General features: G+C 50.9%; 1 protein-coding gene across 1 annotated transcript in view; it reads right to left on the reverse strand.

Annotated features, from left to right (window-relative positions):
• Nucleotides 1-14,849, reverse strand: part of LOC142576005 (alkaline phosphatase, tissue-nonspecific isozyme-like) — an 89,420-nt gene extending 74,571 nt beyond the window's left edge. The window contains exon 1 of the mRNA XM_075685878.1: nucleotides 14,231-14,849. Coding sequence (XP_075541993.1) covers nucleotides 14,231-14,291 — 61 coding nt within the window. The 5' untranslated portion in view covers nucleotides 14,292-14,849. The remainder of the gene's footprint in view (nucleotides 1-14,230) is intronic.
• Nucleotides 14,850-15,879: the final 1,030 nt, after the last annotated feature.

Below are 15,879 nucleotides of genomic sequence, written 5' to 3' on the forward strand. Positions count from 1 at the left end.
AAAGCGAGGCTCCAGCGCAGGAGGCGGCCATTTTTGGGAGAGATGGTCTGCAGCCATTGGAGAGGGCAGTGATCCGTCTCAATGATAAACCTCGAGCCGGCTAGATAGCATGACAATTTCTGAACGGCCCACACGAGACACGCACACTCTTTCTCGGTGGCGCTATACGCCTGCTCACGACTGGTCAGCTTACGACTAGCATACAGGACGGGGTGTTCTACTTCTCCATTTTCCCGTTGGCACAGTACAACGCCCATGCCTCGCTCACTAGCATCGCACTGAACAATGAACCCTTTTGTATAGACTGGCGTTCGTAGCACAGGCTGGCTTGTTAGGGCACTCTTTAGGGCGCTAAAAGCTCTTTCCTTGGTCTCGTCCCAGACGACTGTTTGAGGCTCTGTCTTTCTTAGAGCATCCGTCAGGGGAGCCGCGATATCAGAGTACCTAGGGATGTACCTCTGATAGTAGCCGGCGACACCCAAGAACGACCGAATATCGGTCTTGGTGCGCGGTTGCGGAAAGTCTCGCACAGCGGCCACTTTTATTTCAGAGGGGCGGCGACGACCCTGACCAATCACGTGACCGAGGTAGACAACCTCGGCCTGTGCTAACTGGCACTTAGGAGCCTTGACTGTCAAGCCCGCTTCGCGCAGGCGGGTTAGCACTGCCCGCAAGTGTGCCATATGCTCAGACCAGGATGCGGAGAATATCGCTACGTCGTCTAGATACGGTAAAGCGAATTCTTGCTGTCCCCGCAACACTTTATCCATGAGACTTGAAAAACAGTATGGCGCGTTCTTCAAACCAAAACTCAACACTTTAGGACGGAATGTTCCCATTGGTGAAATGAACGCCGCATACCTACTAGCCTCTTCTGTAAGTGGAACCTGCCAATAACCCCTGACAAGATCTAGGGTGGAAATAAACTGAGCGCTACTAACTTTCTCAAGGCGCTCCTCGATGTTAGGGATCGGATAAATTTGATCCTTAGTGATGGAATTAAGCCTGCGGTAGTCGACGCAAGGACGAGGTTCCTTGCCCGGTACCTCAACTAAAATCAAAGGGGAGGTATAATCACTCTCACCTGCCTCAATAACACCGAGCTGTAGCATTTTCTTTACCTCAGCCTCCATAATATCGCTCTGGCGGGGTGACACCCGATACGCCTTGGATCGTACTGGCTCTGTGGAGGTAAGTTCTATATCATGAGTAAGTACAGAAGTCCTACCAGGCCTCTCAGAGAACAGACCTTGAAACTCTTGTAATAGCTGGTGTAGTTCGGTTTTCTGCTCGGGCGACAGCGGTGCTTTACTGATAAGGTCACTAATGACTTGACCGGTGTCTTCCCTGTTCGTCACTGAGCCTAGTCCTGGAAGCTCGACTGGAAGCTCTTCAGGAACGTTTACCATCATGCACACCACTGCTTCCCTTTGTCTATAAGGTTTGAGCAGATTACAGTGGTAAACTTGCTGTGCTTTCCGCTTTCCTGGCAGACTTACCACGTAGTTAACGTCCGACGTTTTCTGAACAATTCGTGCTGGGCCCTCCCACTGCACGTCTAGTTTGTTGTTTAGCGATGTGCGCAATATCATGACCTCATCGCCCACCTCAAAACGACGGGCCCTGGCTGTCCGATCATAATAAACCTTGGCCCTCTGCTGGGCCTTTGTCATTGCTTCACCTGACAACTCCTGTGCCCTTCTTAAGCGTTCGAGGAGTTTAAGCACGTACTCCACCACGACTGGGTCGTCGCCCCTACCTTCCCACGATTCTCGAAGCATGCGAAGCGGAGATCGAAGCGAGCGACCGTACACCAGTTCAGCTGGCGAAAACCCCGTAGCCGCATGCGGCGCGGTTCTTAATGCAAACATCACCCCAGGCAAACACAGCTCCCAGTCAGTTCGATGTTCAAAACACAACGCTCTCAACACGCGCTTCATGACGGAGTGGAGCTTCTCAACGGAATTCGACTGTGGGTGGTACACTGAGCTGTGTAGCAGCTTTACCCCACACCTTTCGAGAAAAGTTGTCGTCAAAGCGCTAGTAAACACTGTGCCCTGATCTGATTGGATTTCCGCAGGAAAACCAACTCGCGCAAATATGGACAGTAGTGCATTAACTATCTCAACTGAGCTGAGTTCTTTAAGCGGCACTGCTTCAGGGAACTTTGTCGCTGGGCAGATCACAGTCAAAATGTGTCTGTACCCCGTGGCTGTTACCGGCAGAGGTCCCACAGTATCAATAACGAGCCGTCTAAAAGGCTCCGTAATGATAGGTACCAATTTCAACGGCGCCCTCGATTTGTCCCCTGGTTTGCCCACCCGCTGACAAGTGTCACATGTCCTCACGAAATGGTCTGCGTCCCGAAAACACCCTGGCCAATAGTACTCTTGCAAGAGACGGTCCTTAGTTTTCTTAACTCCTAGGTGTCCGGACCACGAACCCCCGTGTGACAAGCGCAACAGATCCTGACGATAGCATTGAGGCACGACCAGCTGATCGAACTCCACTCCTCGGCGGTCTAGATACTTCCGGTACAGGACTCCACCCCTTTCCACAAAACGCGCAGTTTTCCTGGCGATACCTTCTTTGACATTGCAGCGCACGTTTTCCAGGCTGCCATCCTTTTTTTGCTCGGCTATCAAAGCCGTCCGGCTGACTTTTAGCAACCTATCAAGTCCGTCTGACGTAGGCGCGATGAGCAAATCAGTAGATAGCTCTTCTAACTTTCCCGCGTCGGGCGTTTCCTCTCCAGTATCTGGCGCCTTTAACGTTACAGACTCTAGTTTATTCAGTTCGGGCGTGCTCGGCATATCAGCTTGCTGCGCCTCTGACCCTTTTTCGTTGTTTGATAACGTCGGCCCCGCAACTACCGCCTTTGCAGCGAGCTCCCGAACCTTCGATCTGGTTAAGGCCTGAACACTAGCTTCACCAAACAAAAGCCCCTTCTCGCGCAGGAGGTGATCGGACCTGTTTGAAAATAGGTACGGGTACTGGGGTGGCAGCATAGATGACACTGCCGCCTCTGTCTCAAGCGCTCCGAAAGGTCCTTCAATAAGCACCTTTGCTACTGGCAGACACACGCTATGAGCTTCCACGGCTTGCTTGATCCACGCGCACTCGCCCGTGAACATATGGGGTTCTACGTAAGACGGGTGAACTACATCCATCGTAGCTGCGGAATCGCGAAGCACTCGGCACTCTTTCCCGTTCACGAGGAGGTCTCGCATGTAAGGCTCGAGAAGCTTCATGTTCTCGTCAGTGCTGCCTATTGAAAAAAACACAACTTTTGGTGTTGTTTCCGGACACTGCGCCGAAAAGTGACCCGGCTTCTGGCACGTATAACACACGCCCGCTCGCCTCATCTCGAACCGCTTTCTGCGTTTGGCTGCCGCCGTCTCTTTACGTTTGGTCGGACTGCTTTCACTCGCATCCTCACTACGCGTGTCCCCCTTTAATCTCATGGGCGTGAATTTCGGCCTCTCAAACTTCGAGCCAAATTCACCCTTTTGACCGTCCTTAGCTCCGCGAGCCCGACGCGTCACAAACTCCTCGGCTAGCTCAGCGGCTTTAGCCACCGTACAAACGTCTGGCCTATCCAAGACCCAGTATCGCACGTTCTCCGGTAACCGACTATAAAACTGTTCTAGCCCGAAACACTGCAGAACTTTATCGTGGTCACCAAACGCTTTCTCTTCTTTGAGCCACTCCTGCATGTTCGACATAAGCCTATACGCAAACTCTGTATATGACTCACTTCTGCCTTTCTCATTTTCCCGAAACTTCCGACGGAACGCCTCCGCAGACAGCCGGTACTTTTTTAGAAGACTCGATTTTACTTTGTCGAAATCCTCTGCTTCCTCTCTATCCAAGCGAGCGACTACGTCGGCCGCCTCGCCGGGTAACAAAGTGAGCAAGCGCTGTGGCCACGTTTCCCGAGAGAACCCCTGCTTCTCGCACGTTCGCTCAAAGTTAACCAGGAACAAACCAATGTCCTCTCCAAGCTTAAACGGCCGCATCAGGTCAGTCATTTTGAACAATACTCGTTCTCCTGCACCGTGTGCCTGACTTCCATTACGAGCGCGTTCCATTTCTACCTCAAGACGCTTCATTTCCAAAGCGTGTTGACGGTCACGCTCTTGTTGCTCTCGCTCTTTCTGTTCTTTAAGTTCGCGCTCCTGTTTCTCTTTTTGCTCTTTAAGTTCGCGCTCCTGTCCTTTTGACCTCTCCTCAATAGTCTCAAGGCATTCCGACAGCTCGTCATCCTCAGCCTCTAACTCAAGAATAGCCTTTAACAGTTCCGGTTTTCTTAGTTTGTCTGAGACATCCAGACCCAACTCTCTTGCAAGCTCCAACAATTTCGGTTTGCGCAACGACTTCAAATCCATGGCTGCTCTGAATGCTGCTTTCTCTACTGCTTACTATTGTCTTGCCGCAAACTAACCCGGCAGCAACGACAACCACAATTACCAGCTCTGTTTCTGACACTAACAAAAAGCCTGGCAAAGCTCAGAAGAAGAAAGTCCCGCACTCACCAAACCTCGCAGGCAGGAATTCCGCGCAGTCGTTCCGCTGCAGGCAACCAGTCGTCACACAGGGCTCGTTGCACTGCTCCCGGATCGTCGTTGAGCTGCTCAGCATACAGTCAATTGCATCTCTTTGCTGCTGGCCTCCGTTGTCGCGATCTCGCCGCTGGCAGACAGTTGTTTGAAGTCGGAGGCGATCTCACCGCTGCCAACCAGCTGTTTGGATCCGACTTCTGGTACGATCTGTTGGGAACTCGGCGCTGACGCCCGTGGTTGTACCTGGGTCGCAAGCCCCAAGGGTAGCGTTGGCCTGGCGGCCTGGGGTACAACTGGCAGCATCCGAAGGTCCCGGCAAAGCAAGAGTCGACTGGTAACAACAAAACAACTTGTTTATTTTAACATCGCAAAGAGTTGGCGGTCAGGTTGACCGAAGTAGAGAGACGGGAGAGCACTTCACTCAACAGAAGAAATCGGAGCCCTCCTTTTGGCGTCCGGGGGCAGCTGTTTTTATACTCTCGCAGTTGAGGGCAAGAAGGAACCCCTCAAAAGACGAGCACGTGAATGTACAATGGGCTAATGGTGACGCACCCTGTCGTAGCGATGCCGTAGCACCATGTCGAGCACGATCTCGTAGCACCCTGTCGTGGCGCTGCCGGTCGGACACAATGACTGTAATGAGAGGATGGTCCCTGCTTTGGCATCGCCTGTTTCGGGCATAATGACTGGAACGAGATCCCTGCTTTGGCATCGCCTGTTTCGGGCCCAATGACTGGAATGAGATCCCTGCTTTGGCATCGCCTGTTTCGGGCACAATGACTGGAATGCGAGGATGATCCCTAGGCGGTCGCATCGCCGCAGTCGCGCCTGGAAACACCTGGCGATGAGTGTTGCGGCGACGACGATCGGGCCAAAATGTCTGCCGCCCCGCCGCAGTCGCGCCGGCAAAACCACGTGTCGCAGGCGAAACGCAACAGTGCGGTGAACTTCCCCCTCTCCGAAACAAAAAAAACACTGATCGCGTGGCCGTGAGCTCTGTCGCTTCGGTGTAGAGCCGCTCTCCAAGGACAACTTTACACGAACGTATGAAGGCGTGAATCACGCGTTTCTCGACGGCGTGTCCTACCGGCGTCCGACGCCCTTAACAACGGCACGACTACGAACCCATGGACAGATTTATGACGTATGGGTGAGACGGGCAGCGCCGAGCTTTTGTGTTGCCGCTCTGTGCTAGCTTCAGTTCCATTTTATTTATTTTTACTTGGACATGCAACGAGCTCGTAGTGTGTGTATGTATGTACATACACACTCTTTTATTTCCCTCCCCACAAACTTCACTCTTAGGCAAAGTTACACCCTTTGGCTTGCCCCTTCTGCCACACAACTATAATCGTTATCGGCCCTGATGCGTTTCCTTTCTTTAACGCTGCGAGCCCGAAACTTTCTAGTAACGAACGGCACGCGCGTTACCAGAAGGGGCACTCCAAAGGGTGTAAACTGTTCTATGCTGATAACGCGCGTGCCGTTCGTTACTGGAAAGTACCGGGCTCGCAGCGTTAAAGAAAGGAAACGCATCAGGGCAGATAACGATTATTGTTGTGTGGCAGAAGGGGCAAGCCAAAGGGTGTAACTTTGCCTAAGAGGGTTGGATAGGTCATGCGTAATTAAAGAAAAGCCTTTGGGCAAAATACGAAAGTGGTGCTGACCTACCGAGTATAAGTTTCAATGTCAGCACAGAGAACACCGCGTAATGGAAACGGAGTGCGACTATAGTGAGTGCCTTTGAAAATGCAAATCCTTTATTTAAAGCAAACCCTTTTGTTTTCTGTCCGCACTGCGTGCTTTGCGCTGCTTTTAAAACGTGAACGTCGGCTAACTCGTTCAAAATTGCTGTCGTGAGTGTTGACGCTTATCTGTAAGATTAAGTTGCGTGTTATCGCATCTCATTTTCGTTACTCGTTCAGGTCTGGAGCTGCAATCTTGTTCAGCAACCGCGGGAATTATGGTGGGGTGGCTAGAACAGTTTGGTGGTGTTAAGGTGGCTAGCTAGTTCTAACCACCTATATACTGAAGGTTAGTACATGGAATTATCTGGTCTCCGTGCTTGTGGCTTCAGACGTTCTTGCAGCTTTGTTCACTACGCTTTATCGTTGGAAATTTTCAAGCACTTTAGAGCTTTCTAAACACAGAGAAACTATTTGCCACTGTTCAGATGCGTAACAATTGCGAATTGTTGCATTTATTTATTGACTGATAAAACTTTGCATAGAAAAGGACTGGCTCGAAGGAGCATTTATAACACAATATATTGTTGAAAACCATCGTTTTCTTTTTCAAATTCGCAAAGCTGTTTCAAGCCAAAAAGGACAACATTTAGGCAAATCCATGCACGCTCGATCATTCACCCGCCGTGGTTGCTCAGTGGCTATGGTGTTGGGCTGCTGAGCACGAGGTCGCGGGATCGAATCCCGGCCACGGCGGCCGCATTTCGATGGGGGCGAAATGCGAAAACACCCGTGTGCTTAGATTTAGGTGCACGTTAAAGAACCCCAGGTGGTCAAAATTTCCGGAGTCCTCCACTACGGCGTGCCTCATAATCAGAAAGTGGTTCTGGCACGTAAAACCCCAAATATTATTACTCGATCATTCCCATGTTCGATGAACCCCCACACTTGTGACTCCCGTAGACACTTTTAGGGTACCTCGATAGCAGCGTCGGCGTTGAAAGCCGGGTTTGCAGGCACCCCATCGAGGCGCCCCATCGTGGACAGTAGCACCATAGCTCTTTCTCATATCTTTTGTAGGAAACTACATGATCATCAGTGCCTGAAGTCGAAAAAGTATAGACGTCGCCACCTAATACCTATAACATAACAAACCACTGGTGATTTCTTTTCATTCCATGATGCAACGACTACCAAGAAGGTGAAGAATAAACGGGAGAGATAGGGCGGTATAGGTGTGCGTGTGAGTGTGAGGTGTGAGGTGTGAGGTGTGTGTGTGTGCGCGTGTGTGTGTGTGCGCGTGTGTGCCTGTGTGTGTGTGTGTGTGTGTGTGTGTGTGCGTGTGTGCGTGCGTGTGTGCGTGCGCGTGCGCGTCCTACCAAGCTTGAACTAGCTAAGAACGCTAGAAAGTATGGCGCTACCGAACAAAAAAAAGGGGAGATTTAAGTACACACTAACTACAATTCCACGTTTAAGCACTCCAAGTGCCTGCATAGCCCTATACACTAAGTTCAAGCTCTTATGTCTTCAAAAGACGCGCCGCAAATGTGAAAGAAGAAGAGGCACCACAGTAGTTATTTTACAAAAGGACACAACGAACTACACAAAAGGGGCTGTCGAACAACTAATCGTCAAATATTTATTTATTTATTTATTTATTTATTTATTTATTTATTTATATATAAATACAACGCAGGCGTTGTAAATATTGTAGCACAGTCTCTGAAAAGGTCTTCAGCCTACGTGGCAAGGGAATCGGCACCACTTACAACCGACAGGAAGTGTATATGTCACAATGGCAGTGCACGATATCGACAGTCTGTACAATACCATCGGCTTTCATTCGATGTAGAATGTAGTATTTTTTCCCCCCAACTTCGGCACACGTGTGCGCGGGTTGCTGCATGTTTGACACGAAGCAGGGATCAACAGCGCAGGTGGGATCACCTTTATTTTATTCTATTTCTTTTTTTCTTTTCTGAACGTGCCAGTTGTCAGTGGATATACAAGGGAGAATCGGAAAGTTTCTGCCCCTATTTTTGTATTAGCCAAAATAAGGTACATACAGGCAACTGCGAATATACGTAGTATTATGCCTGCCTTACACTATTTTTCTACGTATTCCCCACACCGGTTCAGGCATTCTTCCCATCGCACTACTAAATTTGAGATGCCCCTGTGGTAGGATTTGTCTGGCTGACTGTGGAACCACCGTCGGACTGCTGTCTTGGCTTCACCTTTCGCGAACTCAACGCCACCACCTCCCACTTCTCAAAGCGAAACACCTTTCCCCATACGTGGGCTGCATTTCCCTGTGGATTTCTATGGCCGTTCGTCCCTTGCTCCATAGAAAACCAATCACACTTCATTGCTAGGACGCAGTGGAGGTGCGAAGCACAATCGCTATCTTCAACACCTGATAGCAGCGCCGTGCCGCGGAGCTACTGGCAGATAAGGCCGGGCCTGTCCAAGAAAAGTCCACTGCTAGGAATGGATACGTTGACTTCGCATTTACAGCTGTAATGTGGCTAAAAAAAGAGGGGGGGAGGGGACTTTCTGGTTCCCCCTCGTAAGATGCACACAAAATTACTCATATATTGGCCCTACACAAATCCTATGATCTGCAGTAATAGCTCCAATTTACGCATGACAAACATGCACGTTTTAATAAAGCCATTTTAAGTTCATTAACAGTTCAACGCATAGTAGTAGTAGTCGTAAAAGTAAATGAGGAAGGAAGTTGCTGCTGACCGCATTGTAACTGTCTACATTTCGAGCGGCAGACATCCTGAACGGCGGTCAGACGAGGGAGAGGGGCATGCGATTAAAAGGCCAAGGAAAATTATTAGCTGAAAATATTTAAGAAGAGATGAGAAGAGCTATTAGTGATAACGCGTAAAAATTTCTTTTTTTTTTCTATGCTGCAGGCATGAAGCCAAGTGACTCTTGCCTGCGGTTTTACAGTACACGCCTCTATAACTTGGCGTAGCATCACTGCTGATTGTCACTGTCATGGGCTTCGCCCAAGAAAAGGAACTCCCGAATAAACAGACTGCTCCGACATCGGCCCTCTACACAGGCCTTTACGTACAGCTTGCTTCTCTCCAGGTTTTCACGATCAGCAAAACTTAGAACAGAGCCTAATTTTACAAGCTAATCGCGCCCGTACGGCCAAGGTTCAGTTCTTTTTTTTCTGTTTTTAAAGGTGATCAGTTAGTCACCTAACTCATCACCTTTACACCGCCGTAGTCATAGACGCAGAGTCAAAAACCAGAACCACATGCAGTGTATACACCAAACACTCGGAAATAGCGGAGGAAGCCGCGATTGCGCTGGCCCTCACAGAACAGGAATGCGAAGTCGTACTAAGTGACTCGCAAACGGCAGTAAAGAATTACCCCAAAGGTCGAATTTCTAAGGAAGCCCTGTCCATTCTGGCTAAAGCGGGCAGATCCAAAACCGCGAGCTCGAGGATCATATGGTTCCCCGCGCACATCACCACGGAAGACGACGCGCTCCCGAACCTAAACGAGACGGCGCACCGGACGGCGCGAGACATGACCCGCCGAGCCAAACAGGGCAACGCCTCTCGCACGATAGCGAACGCTTCTCGAGCAGAACGGGACAGGCTCACCAGATACAACGACATAACCAGGGCATATTTGAACGCCAGAAGGATATACCCACCGCCGAGTCCCAAATTGAACAGGAAGCAGGCCGTCGCCTGGCGACAACTCCAGACGAACACCTTCCCTAATCCATTCCATCTGAAACGTATCTTCCCAGATAAGCATCAGAACGACACGTGCAAATTGTGCCAGGAAGGACCAGCAACACTGAAACACATGCTGTGGGAGTGTAATGTAGTTAGAGGAGGGATGGTAGTGGCTCCGGAGACCCTGTCGTCGAGGTGGGCCGCCGCTCTGCGCAGCTCAGACCTCGGAATCCAGATGTGGGCAGTCCAGCAAGCCCGTGAGGCGGCGTTGAGACAGGGCCTTGACGTTCCCCCGTGGGAGACCTGAGCCCGGGTCGCGTTAAACCTTGCCGGACGTACAAGAAAATTGTATCCATCGATGTATCCATCACTTAGTAAAGTATTTGGGATTGGGCGCCTCCCCGAGACATAAAAATATACGTCATGCTTTATTCCTAGGATCCATTTTTCCTTCCTGCATTTGATGTTGTTGTTCGAGGGACAGCCAGCCCTCCAGTGGCCTATTTTCCCAAGCTCGCGTCATTTAACAAAAAAAAAAAAAGACAACTGTATTTTCCTTTACATTGTTTCAACCATGGCAGGTGTACCCAGTTGGCAGCTAAGAGTGCTGCATAACTGTTGACTCTCCTCTACGTTTATCGTATACCGTATATTTCAGTTTAGCCGTGAACGTAGAAGCTGAGCCGGCGATTATTATTATTTGTTTTGAAAACGTAATACATTTCACAGGTAAGGGAGAGCGAGGAGCAGGCTGGCAACTGCCACCGAAAGGGGCAAAACGCCTGCCCACTCTTCTGAAAGGAGGAGACAGCAGCGATAGCTCCTGCTTATCGAAACAAAGCACTCATCAGTGGCGAAGTCATCGTGGCAGCTGTACGTGAACGCGTTCCCCGTCACGCGTCTTTGAGATATGCATTTCTTTTTAGTTGTGCTGTCACCCGGAAACCCTTTGACTGCGACGGCTGCCCTTGGGTGCAATGTCTGCTGGGTCCATATGTTTTATTCATTTTTGTGATCAATTTCGATTTTTATTCCTCTCACCTTTCGTCAGTGCTTCGGACGCTACCGCGCCGTTATCTTCGAAATCGGCCATGCGGCGCGACAGACGATTAGAAAGAAAGAAAGAAAGAAAGAAAGAAAGGAAGAAAGAAAGAAGAAAAAGAAAGAAGTAAAGAAAGAAACATGAAACTGAAACGCGGGCCCCGACACGAACGAAGCGTTGTTCCAACGAGCAGCGAGCTGGGAAGACCCAGTTTCGCCCAAGATATGCTATCAGCGATTTACAGACAAAGTACAAGGGTGTATAGCACATGTCATTATTGTGCATATCAGTAGTGTGAGTGGTCGCATCTGCTGAGTCAGTCTCGCGATACCACTCGGGCCGCTCCGGTAAAGTCGTTTCAGTGACAAGCATCGGTTTATCGATGTTGTACTGGCTCCAGAAGAGACTTACAGGAATGCCCGTCAGTGATAACAACCATGATGCATGTGAACTTTCCCTCCGTTTATCATATATTGTTTTGCTGCGTGACATGTGATAGCTCCCGTTCGCGTTCAGTTTCAAGTGCATGTAGGGAGTGGAGTAGCCCACGGGGTGGCACACCGGACACGTGCTCCTCCACCCCCCCCCCTCCCGTCCCCAAGTCAAATTTCTGTTTCAGTATGTGAGCTGCTCATCCCTCCTCCCTCGCCTTGCCCGTCCCCGGTCAAGTGCCACATAACTATTTTCAAAGTAAATTGGTTCATTTTAACGTATACCAAAGCAAACACTGCGGCTTATTCTGGAGAAATAAAAACCCTACGCGATGACGGGACACAAAAATAACGCACGAAATTCAATTGAATTTCAACAGAAGGCCTATCGAGGGCAACGGAACCTTAACACAAACGAATCAAAATTCCTACAATTATTTTTGTGAGGCAGAGAGTAAGAAGCAGACAACGAAGCGCTACGTTGTGTCATGCTCCTTGCGCTCTCTGTTCCGCCTTCGTGCCATGACTTTTTTTTTTTGTTCACAATTAGCCCAGTAAGCGGTGCACCAACCAGCCGAAGTGAATCAAATCCAACCCTGAAAATTTACGAGATTCCGTAGTGGTAGAGCTCCGGATCCATTTTGACGGCCAACAGCTATTTGTCTTCTCTGATTAGGGCGGAATTGAACAACACCCATTAAACTGCGGCGGCCATGACCGGTAGTCGAATACGCCCCCTCCCGCTCAGCGGCAGAACGCCATTTTCGACCACTGTCACGTGCACCGAGCCACAGCGACGGGTCACTTTTCAGGGTGACACTACAGACGGTTAAATCGCGAGATCGCACCGTGAGGTGAAGCGTTCAATTATCGTAATTGCCGTGTGTCACTTGCACATTCCGCGGCAAATTTTCCCTGATTAGATAGCGCTAAAACATAAAGATAGAGAAAAACATTGCCTATCTGTTATAGCGAGAGCTCGCGAGTCGTCACAATTACGGGCGCCCTGTCAGGAGAGCCGGTGAAGCGGGAAACGTCGCGCCTTTCCTTGTCGCCGCAGGCGATCACCCCTACCTAACGTGCGGCTAACCAATACGAGAAGTGCGCCCGTATAGAAGCGATGCGCACCTGCAGCAGTTATCGCCGCTTAAAGCGGTACCGGGGTGACATTTCGGGTGGAAGCGAGATGGTGGGAAATTGGAAGATTTCCATTAAGCGACGTTATATGCTTCTCTGTAGGGACGTGAAACGACGTGTAATGAGTGAGCTCTCATGCCTGCTATGCAGATTCGATGGCAGTGTTAATTTCTTCCGGGGTGTGAAAAAAAAATGCTGTGCTGCCAATTACCGGAAGAATCTCGCCAAGCAAGCGTGTTTTCGTCTGCTACCAGAGGCATACGCGCACCAAAATGAAGCACACAGCCTTGATCCTGCCTGCGCGACAAACCGCAACGAAGAAAGCTGGAGTCGAATGTGCTTCTTTCGTAGAAAGTGAGCTGTTCGTTCTTAGTGCACCAGGAAGTCTGCAGGTCCTTTTCTTTACAGCGAAGCTGTATCTGGATAGCTTCTGATCAAAATGTGTTCTTAGGCAAGAGCCGTGTAGAAAAAAAAAAAATATGTACACAGTCGGTCCAACTGTTTCCGCGTGATGTTATCAGTCGCGGTGGTCGCTCTGAGTGTTATCTTATCGACCACGTTATGACGCATGACCTTCATGGCCATATGTAAAACGTGGGATGGCGGCGCTCCTTCGCTCCCTTTGGAAGGTTGAAAAGTGCAATAAAACGCAATAGTGTACCCACCAATCGTCGTCTTTAAGGCCGACCTAGCGCACCCCGACGGCAAGTGGATTGTGTCCTTCCTGTTGGAACGGTTTGGAATTGAGTGCTACGCGGACGTCAATGTGCCGACCACGCGTCACCGGTCGTGTGTAGATTTAACCTTTGGCAAGAACGCGTCTAGCGTAGCAGTACAACCGATCGCGGTGTACCACAGCGACCACAAAGCTACGGTCACTGTGGTGACGAACGAGACAAAATAAAGACGATAACAACCGCGAAGTTACGTGTACGTGTCTGTATTCAATCAATATAGCATTAACCATATAAATCAATATAGCCGTCATCCCAACACAAGTTCGCTGGTTATCCTTATCCTTCTTCGCAGAGTGGAAGGGCACTAAATCTTTTTCTAATTGACCTTTTTTACTTACGTTTAAACGCTCTTAGTCTTTTGTGTTGTTGGAGCATAAAGTGCCAGATTTAAACACCCTGATGCAAAGGCGAAATTACATTTGATGAAAATACGGGTGTATGCCCGATAGCGGGGACTGGATTCAGGAGGTCGTAAAACATTCGCACAGAAGACATAACTGGGGATTACCGAGCTGTTCCAAAGCGGGCATAAGAGAGAAAGACGTGAACGTGATCGCTTCGGGTATTCCGTGCAACTCGTTGCCTCCTCCGCGGCGAAACTTCGATGCGCGAAAAGTACTGTGGGGAAAAACATGCGATTCGGGCATGGCCTGACTGTCCCAACGTGGGAGCGGCCCGCAGCGCGCTGAGTCGCGTACCTCAGGACCTTCATTAACGTTTCGCATCCATCCATCCATTCATCGCTTCATGCACTGTAATTCGGTGCCAAACTCGTACATAAGCGCCATAGCATCTCCGTACTGATGCACTCAATGCGCTAGTCAGACCTTACGCGGAGGATGCTTCGCCGTAGTACATTGCGCGTCCTGCCATAAAACCAAATTCCTTTTTCTTTAAAGGGGGGAAAAAGAAAGCACTCACCGAAACCCGCAGCCTCGTAGGCGCAGGCGGCCAAGCACACGATGATGGCGACAACCTTCATCCTGCGGTCACTTTCTTCTCGTCTTCTAAGCCTTCGGCTCCGATATTTATCGGATGGCCGACTGATAACGGTACCACCGCCCACACCGCTCCGTCCGTCGGGGGCGAACAGTTGCTGTTGTCTGCAGCGTAGATGACGTCACACAACGCTCGTCACGGGGACGCACACACCCATACTCTCGTCACCAATCTCAACCTGACAGGACGTGCGCGCGCCGCAGCGCCGATCGGGAGTCGAACTCACAACCATCCGTCGCCTCATTGACGCGACGGGCTCTTCTGAACGCACGCGCCGCGCGCGTGTTGGCACGTGCGACGGAGATGGTGTGGGCGGCGTCCCAGTGTCGGCGCCGGCTTCTCGAACGCGCGGTGAGCGATGCGTCGGGAAACGAAAGTGTAAGCACCCACACGACGACGCACGTGCCAGCTACCTTTCGCCGCAGACGACGCCGCAACGCGAAAAGCCCGCTGCCGTCGACGAAGCCTGCAGCAGCGGCAGTGTTTCGCGCGCAGGAGAGTGGGAAATAGAGAGAGAGAACGAAAGGGGGTGCAAGGTGACGAGAGAAGGAAAGGGAAAGTGCGTTACTGGGTGAGTGAGCTGGAGCGCGCGCCCAGCACACGCCGGAGGAACTCTTGCCTCGGGGACCTACCTACCTGTGCGCACGCAGCCAGCGGCTCGCGAAGTACGCACGTAGACCCCCCCGGAAAAAAGAAAAGCAAAACTAGGCTATGCCGCCGCTTGCAGGCTTTCTCCCATTCCCGGTCTCTTTCCCTTTCGTTTAGTAGCGCGCGTGTATCTCTCTCATGCGGTTTCAAAGTACTGTAGGAAGCGGGGTGACAAAGGCGGGTCGGGCGAGGGCAGCGACGGGACATCTTAACCGTCCCTGCACGCTCGTGTTTGTCCTTGTTGAAAAGGAGGCGCGCGAGGCGAGGACTTGTTACGGGCAGGTCGCTTTGCGACAGTCGTGCCACCGGCTCTGCACTCGTGCCCTTCGATGCACTGTCTCAGACCGATGCCGTGCACGAGGTTTCGGCCGGCACACGACGCGAAGCGGCCGTACGGGAACACCATCCACAGTTCCCACGGTACTCTGATTGTGAGGGAAGCACATGCAGCGCAGATCAGAGGGCAACATTAGAAAGCACTCCTGCACTTATCTCAGGCGGTCAAAATTAATCCGAAGCCATCCACTATGGCAACCCCGATAACCTCGGCGTTGCTTTGAGATGTCAAACGCCATGAATGGAATCAAATCAAGTCAGACGAGAGAGGATCGAGCTTCCCGTTAATATTTACTCACACTCGATGACAGCGGACGGCCGCGAGCAAGCGCAGCGAGCGAAGTGACCTTTGTGCTGCCTATCGTTTTAACGCAAAGTGAATGCCGAGAACACACAGTACGCACAAAGCTACGAGCCGTCGACGCCCCCAACGCAGAGCGCTCTCCAAGATACATGGCCGTGCGCCAGCGTGCCGCCGTCACATGGGCAACCGGAGTAGAACGCTGCCCCCCTTCCCTCATTTATCCCCGGTGCCTCACAACGTTGGGTGCCTCGCGCGACGGAAGACGGCGCGCTTCTTCCCCGCT

Source organism: Dermacentor variabilis, chromosome 3, assembly GCF_050947875.1.
Source record: "Dermacentor variabilis isolate Ectoservices chromosome 3, ASM5094787v1, whole genome shotgun sequence".
In the NCBI taxonomy this organism is placed as follows: domain Eukaryota; kingdom Metazoa; phylum Arthropoda; class Arachnida; order Ixodida; family Ixodidae; genus Dermacentor; species Dermacentor variabilis.